Source organism: Lytechinus variegatus, chromosome 15, assembly GCF_018143015.1.
Source record: "Lytechinus variegatus isolate NC3 chromosome 15, Lvar_3.0, whole genome shotgun sequence".
In the NCBI taxonomy this organism is placed as follows: domain Eukaryota; kingdom Metazoa; phylum Echinodermata; class Echinoidea; order Temnopleuroida; family Toxopneustidae; genus Lytechinus; species Lytechinus variegatus.
The window spans coordinates 864,996-880,975 of NC_054754.1; the positions used below are offsets into that span (position 1 = coordinate 864,996).

At 37.2% G+C, this 15,980-nt stretch overlaps 1 protein-coding gene across 4 annotated transcripts; it reads left to right on the forward strand.

The window, feature by feature from the left end:
- Nucleotides 1–507: 507 nt before the first annotated feature.
- LOC121428322 (THAP domain-containing protein 5-like) lies at nt 508–15,726 on the forward strand. 4 transcript variants are annotated; one of them, XM_041624889.1, is made up of 6 exons: nt 508–721; nt 7,570–7,775; nt 10,547–10,687; nt 11,007–11,341; nt 14,204–14,320; nt 15,514–15,726. In XM_041624889.1, exons 2-5 carry the CDS (start codon nt 7,617–7,619, stop codon nt 14,205–14,207), a joined length of 639 nt encoding a protein of 212 aa, XP_041480823.1. In that variant the 5' UTR covers nt 508–721; nt 7,570–7,616; the 3' UTR covers nt 14,208–14,320; nt 15,514–15,726. The 4 variants fall into 4 exon arrangements, with proteins under 4 accessions (XP_041480823.1, XP_041480822.1, XP_041480825.1 ...); XM_041624888.1 differs by lacking the exon at nt 508–721 and adding an exon at nt 2,069–2,129; XM_041624890.1 differs by lacking the exon at nt 508–721 and adding an exon at nt 3,659–4,022.
- The last annotated feature ends 254 nt before the right edge of the window (nt 15,727–15,980 follow it).

Below are 15,980 nucleotides of genomic sequence, written 5' to 3' on the forward strand. Positions count from 1 at the left end.
CCAAATGTCCGATGGTAAATTCCGTCCAATTCACGTCATTCCGTACACAAAAGTTTTTTTGTTCGTATGAAAATGATTTCGTCATGACGCAGTTTTATTTCGTATACGAAATTATTCTTGTCACACAAAATAAATTTTCGTCGCGACGAAATGTAATTTGGTCCACAAAATTTATTTCGTACACACGAAATGAATTTTGATCTAACGAAATAGCACCCCAATTGTCCAAAGGAAAATTCTGTAGGAAAATATGTGTTTCACTCCAACGAAATTCATTTCGTCATGATGCAGTTTGATTTTGTATACGAAATTTATTTTGTGTCACACTTATAATCAATTTCCTCGAGACGAAATAAAATTGCGTCCTCGAAATTCATTTCGTTGCGATGCAAATATTTATTCCGTCAACGAAATGATTTTGTGTCACATCACAAAAAATTCCGTCGACGAAATGATTTTGTGTCACATCACAAAAAATTCTGTCCATGTAAAATAATTCTGTCTCCTCTTTCTGGCAGGGAATATGAGATCGTCGCTGATTGGCTGCACCTTGCTCAAGCCGATATCTTCGCTCGATCGATATCCGGGCGCGGGACGGTCACACTCACAGGTCGGCATGTTGGTGAACCTTTCTTGTTTAGCTTAGATTTCACGTTATTCATGTCAACGAGAGCTGCAAACAACTTCTCTAATTGGTAGAATGTGGACGGACATTGCATTCGTAAGTTTAGCTATGTTTTCGACTTCAAAATTACGTTGAAAACAAAATGGGAATTCGTTAGTCGTTGCCAAACTTGCATTTGCAAGAAGCTGTGCAATTTATAGTCCCGTGTATTCAAGTTTGTGTAGGGTCCTACTGTAGTCGACCATGCCCATGCCAGGCCAGGGGGATTGGTCTTTTGTGCACACCTAAAATGGTAATGAATTATACAGGCTGATATTTAGGCCTAGATTTTGATAAATGGTGTAAAATTCATACTCAGACTGACTCAGAGCAAAATGCATGTTGAAATTGGAAACTTCATTGGATGACAAATTTTATATAATTATTGACTGTCTGAGACTGAGTCAGTGATTGACGTGATTTTATTTTTAGATTATTAAAAACAGCTTTAGCTTGGGCACCCACACGCATTGCGAGGTTAGTATTAATACTGGTAAATTAAACCATTGAACCATGTTTGGCAGTGGATTTCGAATTGACAGTTAATGAGTTAGTGGGTCGCGCATGCTGGCTTGCTGCGATCCCACTTCTGCAAGTGATGTCCACGTCCATAATTAAACACACCACTTCTAAGTAATGGCTTGGTTTTTCTGTGCGCTGTGGCATGTCAGGGGCGGATCCAGCTTTTATAAAGGGGGGGTTGGGGTGGTATGTGAGGGAGCGTAGCGACCGAGTCCAAGCGAGCGGAGCAAGCGAGGGTGTTTGGGGGGTGTCCCCCCCCCCCCCTCCCACGTAGGGAAAATTTTTGAAAATCTGTGTGTGAAAATGGCGTTTCCTTGCATCTAAAACACCACTATTTTTGATATAGAGGTCGTTGCCAAATTAACCCCCATGAAAATTTGTAAAATTAAGTTGCAATCCCCCATTTTTTTTTTTTTTAATGGGGGGATTTTTGTTTGGGGATGAGAATCAGCAACCCTGGCCTAGATTGTCACTTCCGCGGTGGCCCGTGTCCTCAAAAAAGCTGATGGGGGGCAAAAAGGACTATGTGACATTTGTTCGCCCAACCCTCCCCCCCAAATAAATAATAATAATAAATTAAATGAATACTACATAGAAATAGAATAAAATAAAATTACAAGTTTTTTAAAAAAGATAAGATTTAAAAAAAATGGTCCCCAGATTTTTTTTTTTTTTGGGGGGGGTTGCAACCCCCCCTCTAGATCTGTTTCTGCATGTAATGAACCCTTGACTATGAGTTGGGCTTGTCCGTAGACTCTAATGTTAGAGTCGAGGCCTATCTCGGCTCGGGCCCAAAGATGCGCCACCGCGCACAGAAAAATCATGTGGTATGGAAACCAGAAGAATGAGATCCCATGCGCGACCCACTGACTTAGATATCCACTGCCAAAACGGTTCATGGTACAGGGTATAGGGCAAGTCCAAGAAAAGGTCACCCTAGAAGGTAAAATTTTATCTCCAATTTAAGAAGTTATCTTTGGAGGGGTAAGAAAGCCTATCGCCTGTTGTGGTAGCCTAAGTATGTTTGGCCTAGGTCCTAGCCCCACTCATTACTAGTACAAGTTTAGTTACTTCGAGCGATGTTTGTGCCGGCTCCACTTCACCACCACTACTATACGCTCCATCTGGCTGAACATCGTGTCCGTTAAGTCGATCTGATATTCCGAGTGACAAAGGTGGGATTTTATGGGGAAATATAAAACTCATGGAACATCACGATCTTTAAAAACAAAACTAATATAGGAGGGGGTCCAGTGTCCGGACATGTTATCTTTTGGTTACACTTCGTAATTCAGAAGGTTCGTAATTCCAAAACACGTGAATTCATTATTGCCTGAACCACAATGTTCGTTAAATCGAAAAAGGGTTCGTTAATCCGAACATTTGTGGCGTAATTCCGAAGGTTCGTTAATCCGAAAAGGAATAATGAGTGATAATTCCGAAGGTTCGTTAGTCCGAAAACGAAATGAGGTTTGTTAATCCGAAAACGAAATGAGGTTCGTTAATCCGAAAAAACTAAATGAACAACGAACCTCATTTTTTTTCGGACTAACGAACCTTCGGAATTATGACTCTCATTATTCCTTTTCGGATTAACGAACCTTTGGAACAACGAACGTCATTTCAATTTTTGGATTGTCGGACCTTCGGAACAACGAACCTTATTTCGCTTTCAGATTAACGAACCTCCGGAATATCCAAACCTTCGGAATAACGAAGCTTCGGAATTATGAATGTAAACAATCTTTTTGAAGCCTTCCTTTTTGTCTTTGGATTACACTAAAAATATGAATTCAATACTTGTTATCATCTTCTATTTTGTTCTTTATATTTCCCAACATTTTGTACTAAAATTTGATGAAACTTCGCTTCTAACTTTTTTCAAATGACTTTCTAACATTGATCGTGTGGACACACAACCTGTACGGACACACAACAACTGAGTGACCTGAAACTCAGGCAGGACGTTTAGCAATACTTGATTAACCTTATGCCCAAATTTCATGAACTAGGTTTCTAAGTTTTCATTTAAAAAACACAACCTTTTGTTAAGATTTGGTGTTGATGCCGCCACCGTCAGAAAAACAGCGCCTATAATATAATTTTACTCTCCTATGCAGGTGAAACAAAACGGAAGGAAAGAAGGGAAAACACAAATTTTGTGCATTTTCATGTATTTATTTTCAATAGTCTCGGCAGTGCAGCCGTCCTTGCATGGTAACTATTATATAAAGATTATCCAGCAGCTTGCAAAGGAAAGTCAGTTTCAAAGTAATTTCTTCAGTGCACAGATGAGGCGAGGGGGTCTTCGGGCGCTTGCCCCCTCTCCTCTCCTACAAAAATAAATTATGACCAAGAAAGTAGAAAAGAAAATGGTGAAATATATTTTTTCTGAATATTATGCTTTCATTGGATATTTATAAAGTTAAATATTTTTATTTTTTTTGCTCGCTCACAAAAAAAGATCTGCCCAATTATTCATATCTAGCCCCTTCAAAACTTTGGCTCACTTCGCCACTGATTTGTTTCATCACACTTCTATGCAAATACTTACGCCTATAGAATAGAATACATTATATCCTACATAGAGTAAATCATGTATAGTACTATTGGTTCAAGTAGCATCATGTGACCGAATATATTTCAACTCTGACGTCATACCTCGATATATTTTTGGATACTAGTATATCGAGGTCTGACATCATTATTTCACAAAACTGGATCTAGCTAAACTCTCAGGCACACCGGCCAGCGCGCTCTCTCTCCCGGCAAGTCCAGCGATGTGTCGGCACAGGCACTGATCTGCGTTCTGCTGAGCACGATGGCTCAGAGAAAAGTAGGTAATTCAACTCAAGTAACCGGACTTTGCAAGCTCATCACATAGATTTTGGTTATAAATTATAAAAAGTTGGATAAAAAACAAATATATCAGGCGTTTCATTCGAAAGCATAGTGGGAATTATTAATCCTCGGTTGGACTGGCAAAACTACTATATTTCCCTCGGGGCTTCGCCCCTCAGGAAGTAATTGTCAGACCAACCTCGGATAAATAATTCAACTATACTTTCTCAAAGCCTGATATATTTGTTTACTATTTCTCATAATTCCATATGGCTTTGTGTAATTATTTTGTGTCCAGAATTACTTCATTAATATGAAATTTTATTCAGAATCACAAAAACTGCAAGCTCTCTTTTTCTCCTAATAATCAGAGACAAAATGAGCCCAAGATTTTGAGGGAGTCAGATGTGTCATATCAGGCAAAATTCAATAGAAGTTGTGAGCGAGCAAGCTTTTCATTAAAAAAAATCACATTTTGTAGCTTGACATAAAAATATTCAGAAAATGTTATATTTCATTTTTCTTTCCCTTTTTTTTTTGGGGGGGGGGAGAGCATCCCAAGCCTCCCCCCATCTATGCACCTCTGTCTAGTGTCTATATTACTGTTATATTGTTATTTCAAGACTAATTTTCATAGAAACGATTGGTTCAGAAAAAATATTAAACACATGCAGCCTTTCATGGAAAGTTCCCCCGGTTGTCCCGAAAAGGTGTGTTTTGTTTGACTTTCCTCCTCAACCCACCCTTTCGAGAAAAGCTCTCGCGGCATATCTCAACGTCCGTATGACATATTTGTCCTGCCCACCAGAGGTGAAGGCGAGACTAAGGGATCCAAATGTCGTCTGTCCGTCCGTCACAAACCTGTAATGACACATAACTCCACAACCGTAAGTCGCTTTTAAACCAAACATGGATGGTAGATGGACCTGGGTGACCTGCATGTTGAGCTGCAGTCAGAGGTCACATGGTAAGGTCAAAGGTCATTTTCAGGTCAACGTTAAAGTTTACATGCAACACTTTTATGACACCTAACTCCACAACCGTAAGTCGCTTTTCAACCAAACTTGGATGGTAGATGGACTTGGGGGACCTGCATGTTATGCTGCAGTCTGAGGTCATATGGTAAGGTCAAAGGTCATTTTCAGGTCAACGTTACAGTTCACATGCAAGACTCTTATGACACCTAACTCCGCAACCGTAAGTCACTTTTCAACCAAACTTGGATGTTGGATAGACTTGGGGGACGTGCATGTTATGCTGCAGTCAGAGGTCACATGGTAAGGTAAAATATCATTTACAGGTTAAAGTTTACATGCAAGACTCTTATGACACCTAACTCCGCAACCATAAGTCACTTTTCAATCAAACATGGATGGTCGATGGACTTGGGGGACCTGCATGTTATGCTACAGTCAGAGGTCACATGGTAAGGTCGAAGGTCATTTTCAGGTCAACGTTAAAGTTTACATGCAGGACACCTAACTTCGCAAATGTAAGTCGCTTTTCAACCTAACATGGACAGTAGATGGACTTGGGGGACCTGCACATGTTACGCTGAAGTGGGAGGTCACATGATAAGTTCAAAGGTCATTTTCAGGTCAACGTCAAAGTTTACATGCAAGACTCTCTTATGAAAACTAACTCCGCAACCGTAAGTCACTTTTCAACCAAACTTGGATGTTGGATAGACTTGGGGGACGTGCATGTTATGCTGCAGTCGGAGGTCACATGGAAAGGTCAAAGGTCATTTACAGGTTAAAGTTTACATGCAAGACTCTCTTATGACACCTAACTCCGCAACCGTAAGTCACTTTTCAACCAAACTTGGAAGGTAGATGGACTTGGGGGACCTGCATGTTATGCTGCAGTCAGAGGTCACATGGAAAGGTCAAAGGTCATCTACAGGTTAAAGTTTACATGCAAGACTCTCTTATGACACCTAACTCCGCAACCGTAAGTCACTTTTCAACCAAACTTGCAGACTTATGCTGCAGTCGGATGTCACATGGTAAGGTCAAAGGTCATTTTCAGGTCAATATTAAAGTTTACGTGCAAGGCTGGTATGACAAGTGTTATTCCATCCCAGTAATTTCACAATGAAGTTTCGATATAATTCTTGCGTGCCCTCGCAAATCACAATATTTCTGGTTATTTTCATAAGTGGGCGAGACAAAAATTGCTTTTGCCTTGTTTTTTAGTCATGTTCAAAATGAATTAGTGATGATTTCATTTTTCTCGGCATTTTAATCCCCAAGTCTGCATGGTTTAATTATGTTTGATGCATGTTTTGCCTTTAGTAGACAGCTGGCAGCCCTCTGTCTCGAGGAGTATTTTTATATCTTTTTCTGTATTTGGTGAGTGAAGCCAACGAAATTCAGCTGAACAACCAACATAAAGGCATGGTCACACCGGCCGAGCGTTGTTGGAGCGGTAGGGAAAGAGGGTAGAATTTTTCTCTCAAAATGGGGGAAAAAATCGAAAACAAAAAAACTAAAATCGAACTTGAAAATGGTAAACGGTAGCGAGCAGTGATGATTTTTTTTTCTCTCCGCTCCACGACCGCTCCAACAACGCTCGGCCGGATGCCTTTACACTTAAGGGGAATCCAGCCTTGGTCATAAAATATAGTGTTGGAAAGGAGAAAATTAGATAAAACAGAATGGTGAAAGTTTGAAAGAAATCGGACCAACAATAAGAAAGTTATGGCTGCTTTAAAATTGAAATCCCTATGATTATGTAGATTTCAAAGTGGCAACTGGGTAAGTAAATTATGACAAGAGGCAAGGACAACTTTCCCATAGGCCATGTACTTAATTATCAGGGATTTGTGTTTTTCTCCTAACTGCCCTTCCCCTGGGGCAGTAATCTAAATATAACCCTGGTAGTATATTGTTTTATGTCCTCATGTGAAAGAAAAATAAAAATTTGAAGTAAAACATTTGAAAAAATGACATATTAGCCATTTTATGTATTGGAGTACATGGAAGAGTAGTCCTTGCCTTACATCACTGTGACATCACATATGTGGCCAATTTGCAGTCTCGTGGATCTAGGGATTACCAATATTCACAACTTTAAAAAAATAACTTTCTTATTATTTGTCAGATAGTGTTCAAACTTTCACCTATCAACTTGACTGATTTTTCTTATTCCCCTAAGAACAAGTTTTTATTTGGGTTGGATTCCCCTTTAACAGAGATTGAAGCTTTTGTTCTAGTTTTGGCTCTGCTATTTTTTTGATTGGATGTATTTCCTGATTTATCACAATAATTGCAAGTTTTATCATGATTTAACTTTTTGAAAATTATGCTATTATGTGATTAAGGCTACATCTCTTGTACTTTCTACCGATAGTCTCAATATAACGTTATTAATGGATTATTTCTTGTAAAAAATCCTAAAGATAGGAACTAACTCTGTGGTTAGTAGATAAATATGACTCACTTGTCCAGGTGTTGATAAACGGGCCGCTGCTGAGTAGGCCTAGAGTTTTCTTAATTATATATAATTGATTTCATGACATGTGTTTACATTTGCTGCAGATTCCCATTCAGCCGTTGGACTGAACTGGTACTGTAACACAGTATGGATGGTCAATATGAAGCAAGCTTCATCGAATTCCTCCAAGAGCTCTGAACTCTGTTCTGATCATTTTGAAGATGCTTGCTTTGACAGGACTGGGCAAACGATTCGTCTAAGACAGGATGCTGTCCCAACCACATTTAATTTGCCGCCTCGTCATCAGAAGGTACAGTAGATCTATATCATACGTGTTTTAAAGAAATATAATCTCTGTATTATCTATCTACCTTTGGTTTGACAGAACAATGTTTTGAATATTCCATTCTCAGTAGCCAAAGAGAAATGAAAATTATCCTATTCGGGAGGGTCACCATGGACCTCGGCCTATACTGTGTACCAGGGGACTGTGTATTTTAAGTTAACGCTTACTAAATGATCAAACAAATTAAAAATTTGGTTTAGCCCTACATAATTAGCATGAGCTTCTTTGAAATTGCAAAGCTAAGGGTGTATTGCTGATTTTTCATAATTTATTAAAATTCATTTTTGATAAATTATTTTATGCATAAATAGAGAATTCTCTGCTGTACAGTTAAGTAAATCTCTAAATAAGTTCCCAAGTTCTACAGTGCGTATGAAAAAATGGGATAGATTTGAAAAGTCTATAAAATTTTTGTTTCAAATTATGATCTCAATATTTTGGTGTCAATACATGCTATGGAGTCTTATCCTTCAAATGCTATTAAAATAATTTGGTTTTGTTCGTGCTTACGCAAACACAAATTTTTGTTTTGTCTGGGGTAAAAAAGGAAGCTTGCGCCAAAATGGCATAATATGATGGTCGGACTTCTTGCTATCAGCAGAATTCCTCTTAACCTTTTCATTATCTTTGCCATAATTTTCGAATTATGCAGTCAAAATTCATTTCCAAATCTACTTATTTATTTGGATAGTTGTGGTGTTGTTCCTTTTTAATATGTTCTCTTTTAGTTTTGAATATTCCTTAGGCAAGAACATTTTTTTAAACCAAATTATGGTAGAGCGTGTTTTTTTTCGAATCCTTTCATTGTGTTCTGCAAAGGTAATGATGCCTTTGAACAGTGGCATACTGAGGGTGGGGGCTCGGGGTGCTCCCCCCCCCCCTCCCAATACAAAATTATGACCAAGGAAAAAAGTGGAAAGAAAAATAACAGAAAACATAGAAAGTGAAATATGATATTATTCTGAATATTATGTCAAAATCACAAAATTGGATATTTTAGTAAAAACTGGAAATTTTTGCTTGCTCGCTTCACAACTTTTTAATGCATTTTACCTGATCTGCCATATCTTCCTCCTTCAAAATTGACTCAATACACCATTGCCATTGAAAGACATGAATATTTTCTTGTTTGTCCTGTCAAGCACATAATTAAACTTGGTGAAGGATTCAATGACCCCTTGAAAATAGGATTCATGTCTTTTATAGGTACCATTACATAAATTGTTTCACATAATTATTATCAAAGGTACCATAACATAATTTGTTTCACATAATAAAAAGGATTTGAATGATTACAAATTCTCCCAATTAAAAATGCAAATCTTCTCACTTGGGTTGACAAGAAAGTCTCTTCTTACTTATGAAGGAAAATTCAAAGGTAAAAGAAGTTCAAATTAAAACCAATGTAATTCAGGTAAATGAATAAATTTATTAGTGAAATTTGACAGCATTTTTCGAAAATTATGGCAAAGATAATGAATATATTATAAGTCTGCTGATTAGCCAAAAGTCTAAAAGTATAAAACGTCCCGTGTTCGCTCAAGCATGAATTTATTTTTTAAATGCCATTTCAAAGATAAGATCTTAGAGCATCTATTAATATCAAAATATAGATATAATATTTTGAGACAAAGCAAAGATTTTATAATTTCAACCAATAAGTGCAAGAATAATGATGCATTTGTCATTTATGATTTAAAATAGAATTTCCATTGGATTAGATTTGTAAGAAAAATAATGTTTTTGAGCAATTCTAGGTCCGACATGAACTCATACATTGTTGCATTACTGCGTATCCGGATGCCGCAAACTTGGTCCCTAAACTTCTGCGAGACTTGACCAACAAAAAAAATATGAGGACATGTTTCTAACTGTGGAATTATTGCAAAACATGTGGAGGGGGGCTTATTAAAGTGATGGTCCAGGCTGAAAATATTTATACATGTAGCTTAATAAATAGAGTAGAAGTCACTGAGCAAAATGCCGAAAATTTCATCAAAATCAGATGACAAATAATCAAGTTATTGAATTTGATAGTTTATAACAGTAGTTTGTGAAAACGGTCGTCATGAATATTCATTAGGTGGGCTGATGATGTCACATCTCAAATTGTTCTTTTGAATTTTATTATATGAAATTATGTTTATTAAATTTTATCCTCCAAGAACTAGAAAAATTGGATTGACAACTGATTTAGTACATTAGATATTAATTGCTGAAACTTATTTCATCATAATGGAGACACATCATTTACACATGTATGAAATAATGAAAAAATTATGATTTTATGAACCAAACAGAAAGTGGGGATGTGACATCATCCCACCTAATGAATATTCATGATATGACTATTTTCTCAAAATATTGCTAAACTTTAAACTTCAATAACTTTATTATTTGTTATCCGATTTTGATGACATTTTCAGCATTTTGCTCAGTGGATTCTACTCTATGTATTAAGATATAAATATTTTCAGCCTGGACCATCCCTTTAAGACCCCCCCTTCCTCCTTTGGGGCCAGATAGGGTTAATAAATCATCATGAATATTTAAACATGTTTATTTTGCTGCAAGTCCATTGAAAAGGATTCATTTCTAAACAAATATTATTCTAAATGTACTATTGAATATTAATTTGACAAATTTAAAGTCATTTTTTCATTCTTGCATCTCGGTTTATTCAATTTTTCTTCTTTTTTTAATGTTTTTTTTTTTTATTCACTCTTCTCGTACAGAATGCACACAAACCAGGGAAACCCTCGAAAGAAAGTCATTTAGATTCAGCAAGCAACCTCCCAGATACTGCAAAGACACCTGTACCAAAGTCTTCAGCACCTTCCCTGGGACTACTACTCAATGCCAAAAATCTAAGAGGGGTAAAGTGGAAGATAACAGCAACATATATCTAAATGGGGTATTGTACAGTATGATTGATCAACCAATGATACCAGTTGTATTCTGACATTTAAATCCATGTCCCTCTGACCAATGTTGTCAAATAAAAACCTTGCTTTGAGCATAACATCCTCAAGGTGGTCTGAAATTCTATTAGAAGGTACATGTACTCTTCTGTGGAAGTTCATTTTATGCTTTGACTGCTAATCTATAAGTTTTATTATCAATATGCTAGTGTTCTGAAGTTGATGTGTTAATAATCAATTGTTTTAATGTTTTATTCTATTTAAAACATAATAGATGGAGACCAGCAGCATGGCAGCAGGAGCTAATGTTGGTCGTGATGAGGCATATACCACCATCAACAATGCTGCAATTGCAGTCACCACCACCAAGTCTGCTTCTGTCACTGCCATCACCATTGCCACCGCCATTACCAAGACCACTCCTGACACAAAGCCCCCAAGTCCTCAACTGACCAGATATTGCAGCTGGAGAAGGATATACCAGGAACTTCAAAGCCAGGGCTTGCCAGTCTCCTACAATAAGAAAAATGCCATGGGCCCATCTAATGAACTAGTAGTAGAATATTTGGCCACAGTTGTAGAAATGCAGAGACTAACATACTGCCACAGGTAAAAATCAATGTCAGATATGATGGATAGTCTTTGAAATATGGGTTGCAGAATGAATATCAGTAAAACCCATCATGATGTGCTATCTGATTTAACCCTAAAAAGGCCGTGGGAGCCCAAAAATTTTCACGATAAATCCACAACGTGAAAGATTGTGCCGCGTCATTATAAAGCCTTTTTTAAAAAAAGTTTATGAGTGTTCAGACAAAATTTGTGACACCTGGGTACCCGGTTCTGCAATTATGCAACATTGTGCATTGTGTAAGTACACATGTCAGAATTGCACTAAAATGTGATTTCATGGACAAATCCAATGCAAAATCTGTTTCTAGCCAGAATTCATAATTGTATCGTACCGGTTAATGTTTATTTTTACTGATTAAAATCTATTAATTTCATTGTGCTTATGATCAGAAAATTTTGTCAACAATATAAAAAAAGTAAAAAAAAACAAAGAAATACTTAAGAAAGGAAAAAAATACATATGAAAGGTATGTGATATCAATTAATTTTTATGTGTCTGAACAAAAACTTCAAGGTCTGTGTTTATAGATTTCCAGCCAAATTCTAATTTCATGCATGATTTAGTAAAACATATAATTCTAAATAATTTTAGAATGATCAAATATACAATTTTTTCATCTGTGGCAGGCATTTTGCATTTCTTCACAATTGCGCAATTAACGGTCAATCTTGAGGGCCCCCACTCCCCTTCCGCCCATCTTTCCTGCCTCCAAAATACCCTGGCAGTCTTATTAGGGTTAGATTAAGTCTACATTAAGCAAACATAAAATTCTTACAATTGAATTCAGTGGCGTAATGAGCCAAATATTTTGAGAGGGCTAAATATGGCGAATGGAACAAAAGTTCTCCAAAGAGAGCGAAGGGAGTGTGCAAAATTTTAGAACTTTTTAATACAGAAATCAAAATTTGGAAAGATTTTGACGTAATAATATCCAGTAAATACTCTCTATTTCACCCTTTCTCGTTCGCTTTCTTTCTTTTTCTCCTTTTCTTTCTTGGTCGTTAAACATTGGGGGGGGGGGCAGTCAGACCGCAGGTCCCTATGCTAATGAGCAAAAAGTCCAGATACATCCAAATCATCTCGTGGCTGAATCCTTGCAAAATCTTGTGATTCATGAGATTTTCTTTCTCGAGTCTAAGAATTTACCTGTTTTAAAGAGAAATTCCAGTATTGGTAACGATCTCAAAATGACTTTTTACAGAATCTAATATAATGACCACCCAAGTGTCTGTTTGTATGAATAAAAAATATGTGCCAAAGGATTCTGGAAGAAATTGTGTAATTGCTGAGAAATAAGCAAAATAAGCTCATATTCCAGCAATAATAATACACTGTCCCACGTGTGCCTATCTGTGTTGGTGATCTTCAGTGTGAACATTTTTCAGCGTAGATTTCAAGATTTCACAAAGTTCAGTTTATGTAACTTTACCAAATCTAGATCCTCGATGATATACTGACAATTAAGCCAGACTTTCTCATGAAATCAGTGTTTACTGCAACTACTGGCATTTCTTTTTAACCTCAAGTTAAATTAAATATTATTGCACTATCAGATAGAGTAAAAGTTACTCTTTCATATTGGTCATTTATTTTGTATACAATATTTTGTTAAATAAGTAAATTTCTGGCCTGAAAGTGTGCCTCAAAACTTAATTTTCTTCTTCCATTTTCTTTTGCACATTGTGCAAACTTTTTATTTTGAGCCTCAATGATATCCATATCACCATAAAGCTGAACTTCTTTTCTTTCTCACAATGCCACTCTTGATATGCGGCACCTTTTAATCGGGTCAAGATCACACTTTTCCCACTAAGGTACAATACGAGATTTCTGTAATTTTGTACTTGCATGAAATCCAGAGTTCTGATTGGCTGGATAAGGTTCACAGAACAACAGGCACAGGGTATTTGAGGAGATTACCACATGGGAAGTGTGACCTTCCTACGAACCCTGGCACTGGAACCGTTGGAATTTGCCACTGGGTGGTCTATTTGACCAATCAGAATGCAGTATTCTTGTTTTCAAACTGCTTTATGTACTTGGCAAATGAAAAGTGTGATCTTGACCCGATTAAACCAATTCTTATTTTGAAACCTATATCGTTTCAAAGCATACATATTCAGCTTTATCATGATCATGATATAAAAATCATTTGGGCTCAAACACAAATAAAGTGTGAAAATAGCAACTTTTGTCTGGTGAAAATATTTATTTTATAGCATATTTTAGATCAAACTTTGAACCTATATTACAAAATCTTTGAATAAATCCAAACATATGACATGAAAGAATGATTCTTCTTCTTTACAATGGTACCAAATTCATGAAATTCGATGCACAGTTAGAGCAGCAATGACCGAATGAAAAGGTGTTATGGTCCGCGTCAAGCTCATTAAATATACAAAACATCTCAAGTCATGAATATCATTTGGATGAAAGAAGCCACTCTCTTGGGACCTGCAGTCTGACTGGGGGGCATGGCCCCCATCTATACATCAGTGATGGATTTAATACTTTTTGCATGTACGATGACGATGCTCGCTCTCTCTCACCCATCCTCACTATGTGTATATGTGTGTGCAAGATGAATTATGAGGAATAATTGCATGAAGTGACGTTTTTCAACCAGAGATTGATCCTTATATATTATTTACTATTGCATTTTTGTTCATCATATTGACCCATCTTGACCCCTTTACCCCCCCCCCCCCTGACAAAAACCTAATAGTCAAATGAAGTTTCCTTTTCTTTTCTTTTGATATACATGTAATGTATTCATGTGAGAAAAAAAATTATAGTGCCAAACATTTTTTGAAAATTTTAATTTATTCCTTCAGGTGAGGTTTTGTCCACAGTTCCAGAAGGACACAAAATAGTATCAGAAAGTCATGCCAGAATCAACAACTGAAGGGTTTGAAGAGCCAGATAAAGAGCCGAGAAATGTGATTTTAAAGGTAAGTTAAACTTATTTATAATTCTGATTCATTTTGGCATAGAAAGTAAGTCATAATAACAATTTGAATTATTTTTGTCTTCTTGATTTGCTCTTTGTCAGGAATCCAAATTTTAGAATTAAACTCTTAGTTTGAGGTGTTGATGATTTTTTTTTCAGCTGCAAAAGTAACAAACCAATATCAATCATTGGTCGATAATGTGACTTGCTTTCTCTTGCCAAATTGGTACATGTACATGTATATTCTGCATTTCTATAATGATTGACCCCACCACTAGCACATAAGATGCAACATGTCAAATAACTGTCAAACTCACTTCATCATGTATTTAATTATTAATATTTCATTAAAGGAGTAAAAGGACTCAGAAAGATTACCCGAAAAAGCTCACAGAATTTTTTTTACTGGTAGACCCTTTACATTCATTTGATGAATTGAGTTCATGCAAAATCAACTGAATGTTATGAGTACAAAATCCTGTTAATACACCTTACTGTGAGGCTATTCTGGTAGGTCATCCCGGGAGTGCCTGAGGATCTTGTCCATTTGGATAAATCTTGCAAAGTACCAAGAGGTGCCTCCACCCCCCCCCCCCACTCTATTAAGGGTTAACAATGAAATTGAAATTAGGAATAAGTTTAGTATCTTCCGGGGGGGGGGCACTCAGTATATAATGCATAGTGGGTATGTGCCGCGGAGGGGACCCCCATTTTCACACTCAAATTTCCGTTCCAAGGCATAGCATTTTTGCCTTGTTGATAAAAAGAACAAAGAAAGCCGCTCCAAGGCATAGCATTTTCTTATCGAGAAAAAAGAAGAGGGAAATCCGCTCCAAAGCTAGCATATTTTTCGTTACGCCGCTCCGATCGCATTGAACGAGTCGAATTTTGGTGAAAAGCGGCCGCAGAGCTCCCCCGGCGGAGGCCGCGCTAGCTGCATCATGCACGCATGACCGTTCCGTGGGGATGCATACGCACTCACACGCTGGCGATCCGTTCCAAGGACCCCCGTTTTCACAAACATTTGTCGTTTTGAAGCCCGTTCCGAGGACCCTCCTTTTTACAATAAGCCCGCTCCAAGGCCCCCGTTTTTTGTCTCGCCCGCGGCACACCCCCACCACATTTTTGGTCGAGTGCCCCCCCCCCCCCGGGAGTATCTTGCTCATATGCATTATAAATTAATTACTATTTCAGGTACTTCAATCACATGCACAGTAGGAGCAAAAACAGCAGCAAACACACAGGAGATGTAACACTACATTGACCAACAGCAACAACTACAGCAGCATCAACAATTTCTGCAGGAGATGCAAAAACCACACTGGCAACCTCAACAACATCAAGGTGTCCAACAAGCACTCCGGGAACGTTAACAGCAACCACAGCTTCAGCTGGAGTTTCAACAAACACATCAGAAAAAACCAACAGCAGCAAAAAAAACACTTATGAATAATGAAATGAATCTAATTGAAACTCAAAAGCCAATGACGCAACATCTTTGACAAACTGAGACAATTATTCATTCTTTTACAGGATAAAGAAATACTTTTTTAAAGTGTAAATTTGCAGGAACACAATGGATGTTCCTATGTATCTATTTAATGAAATAAATTTGACTTTAATAAATTCAGTAAATTCAATTCAATAAATTTAGTGATTCA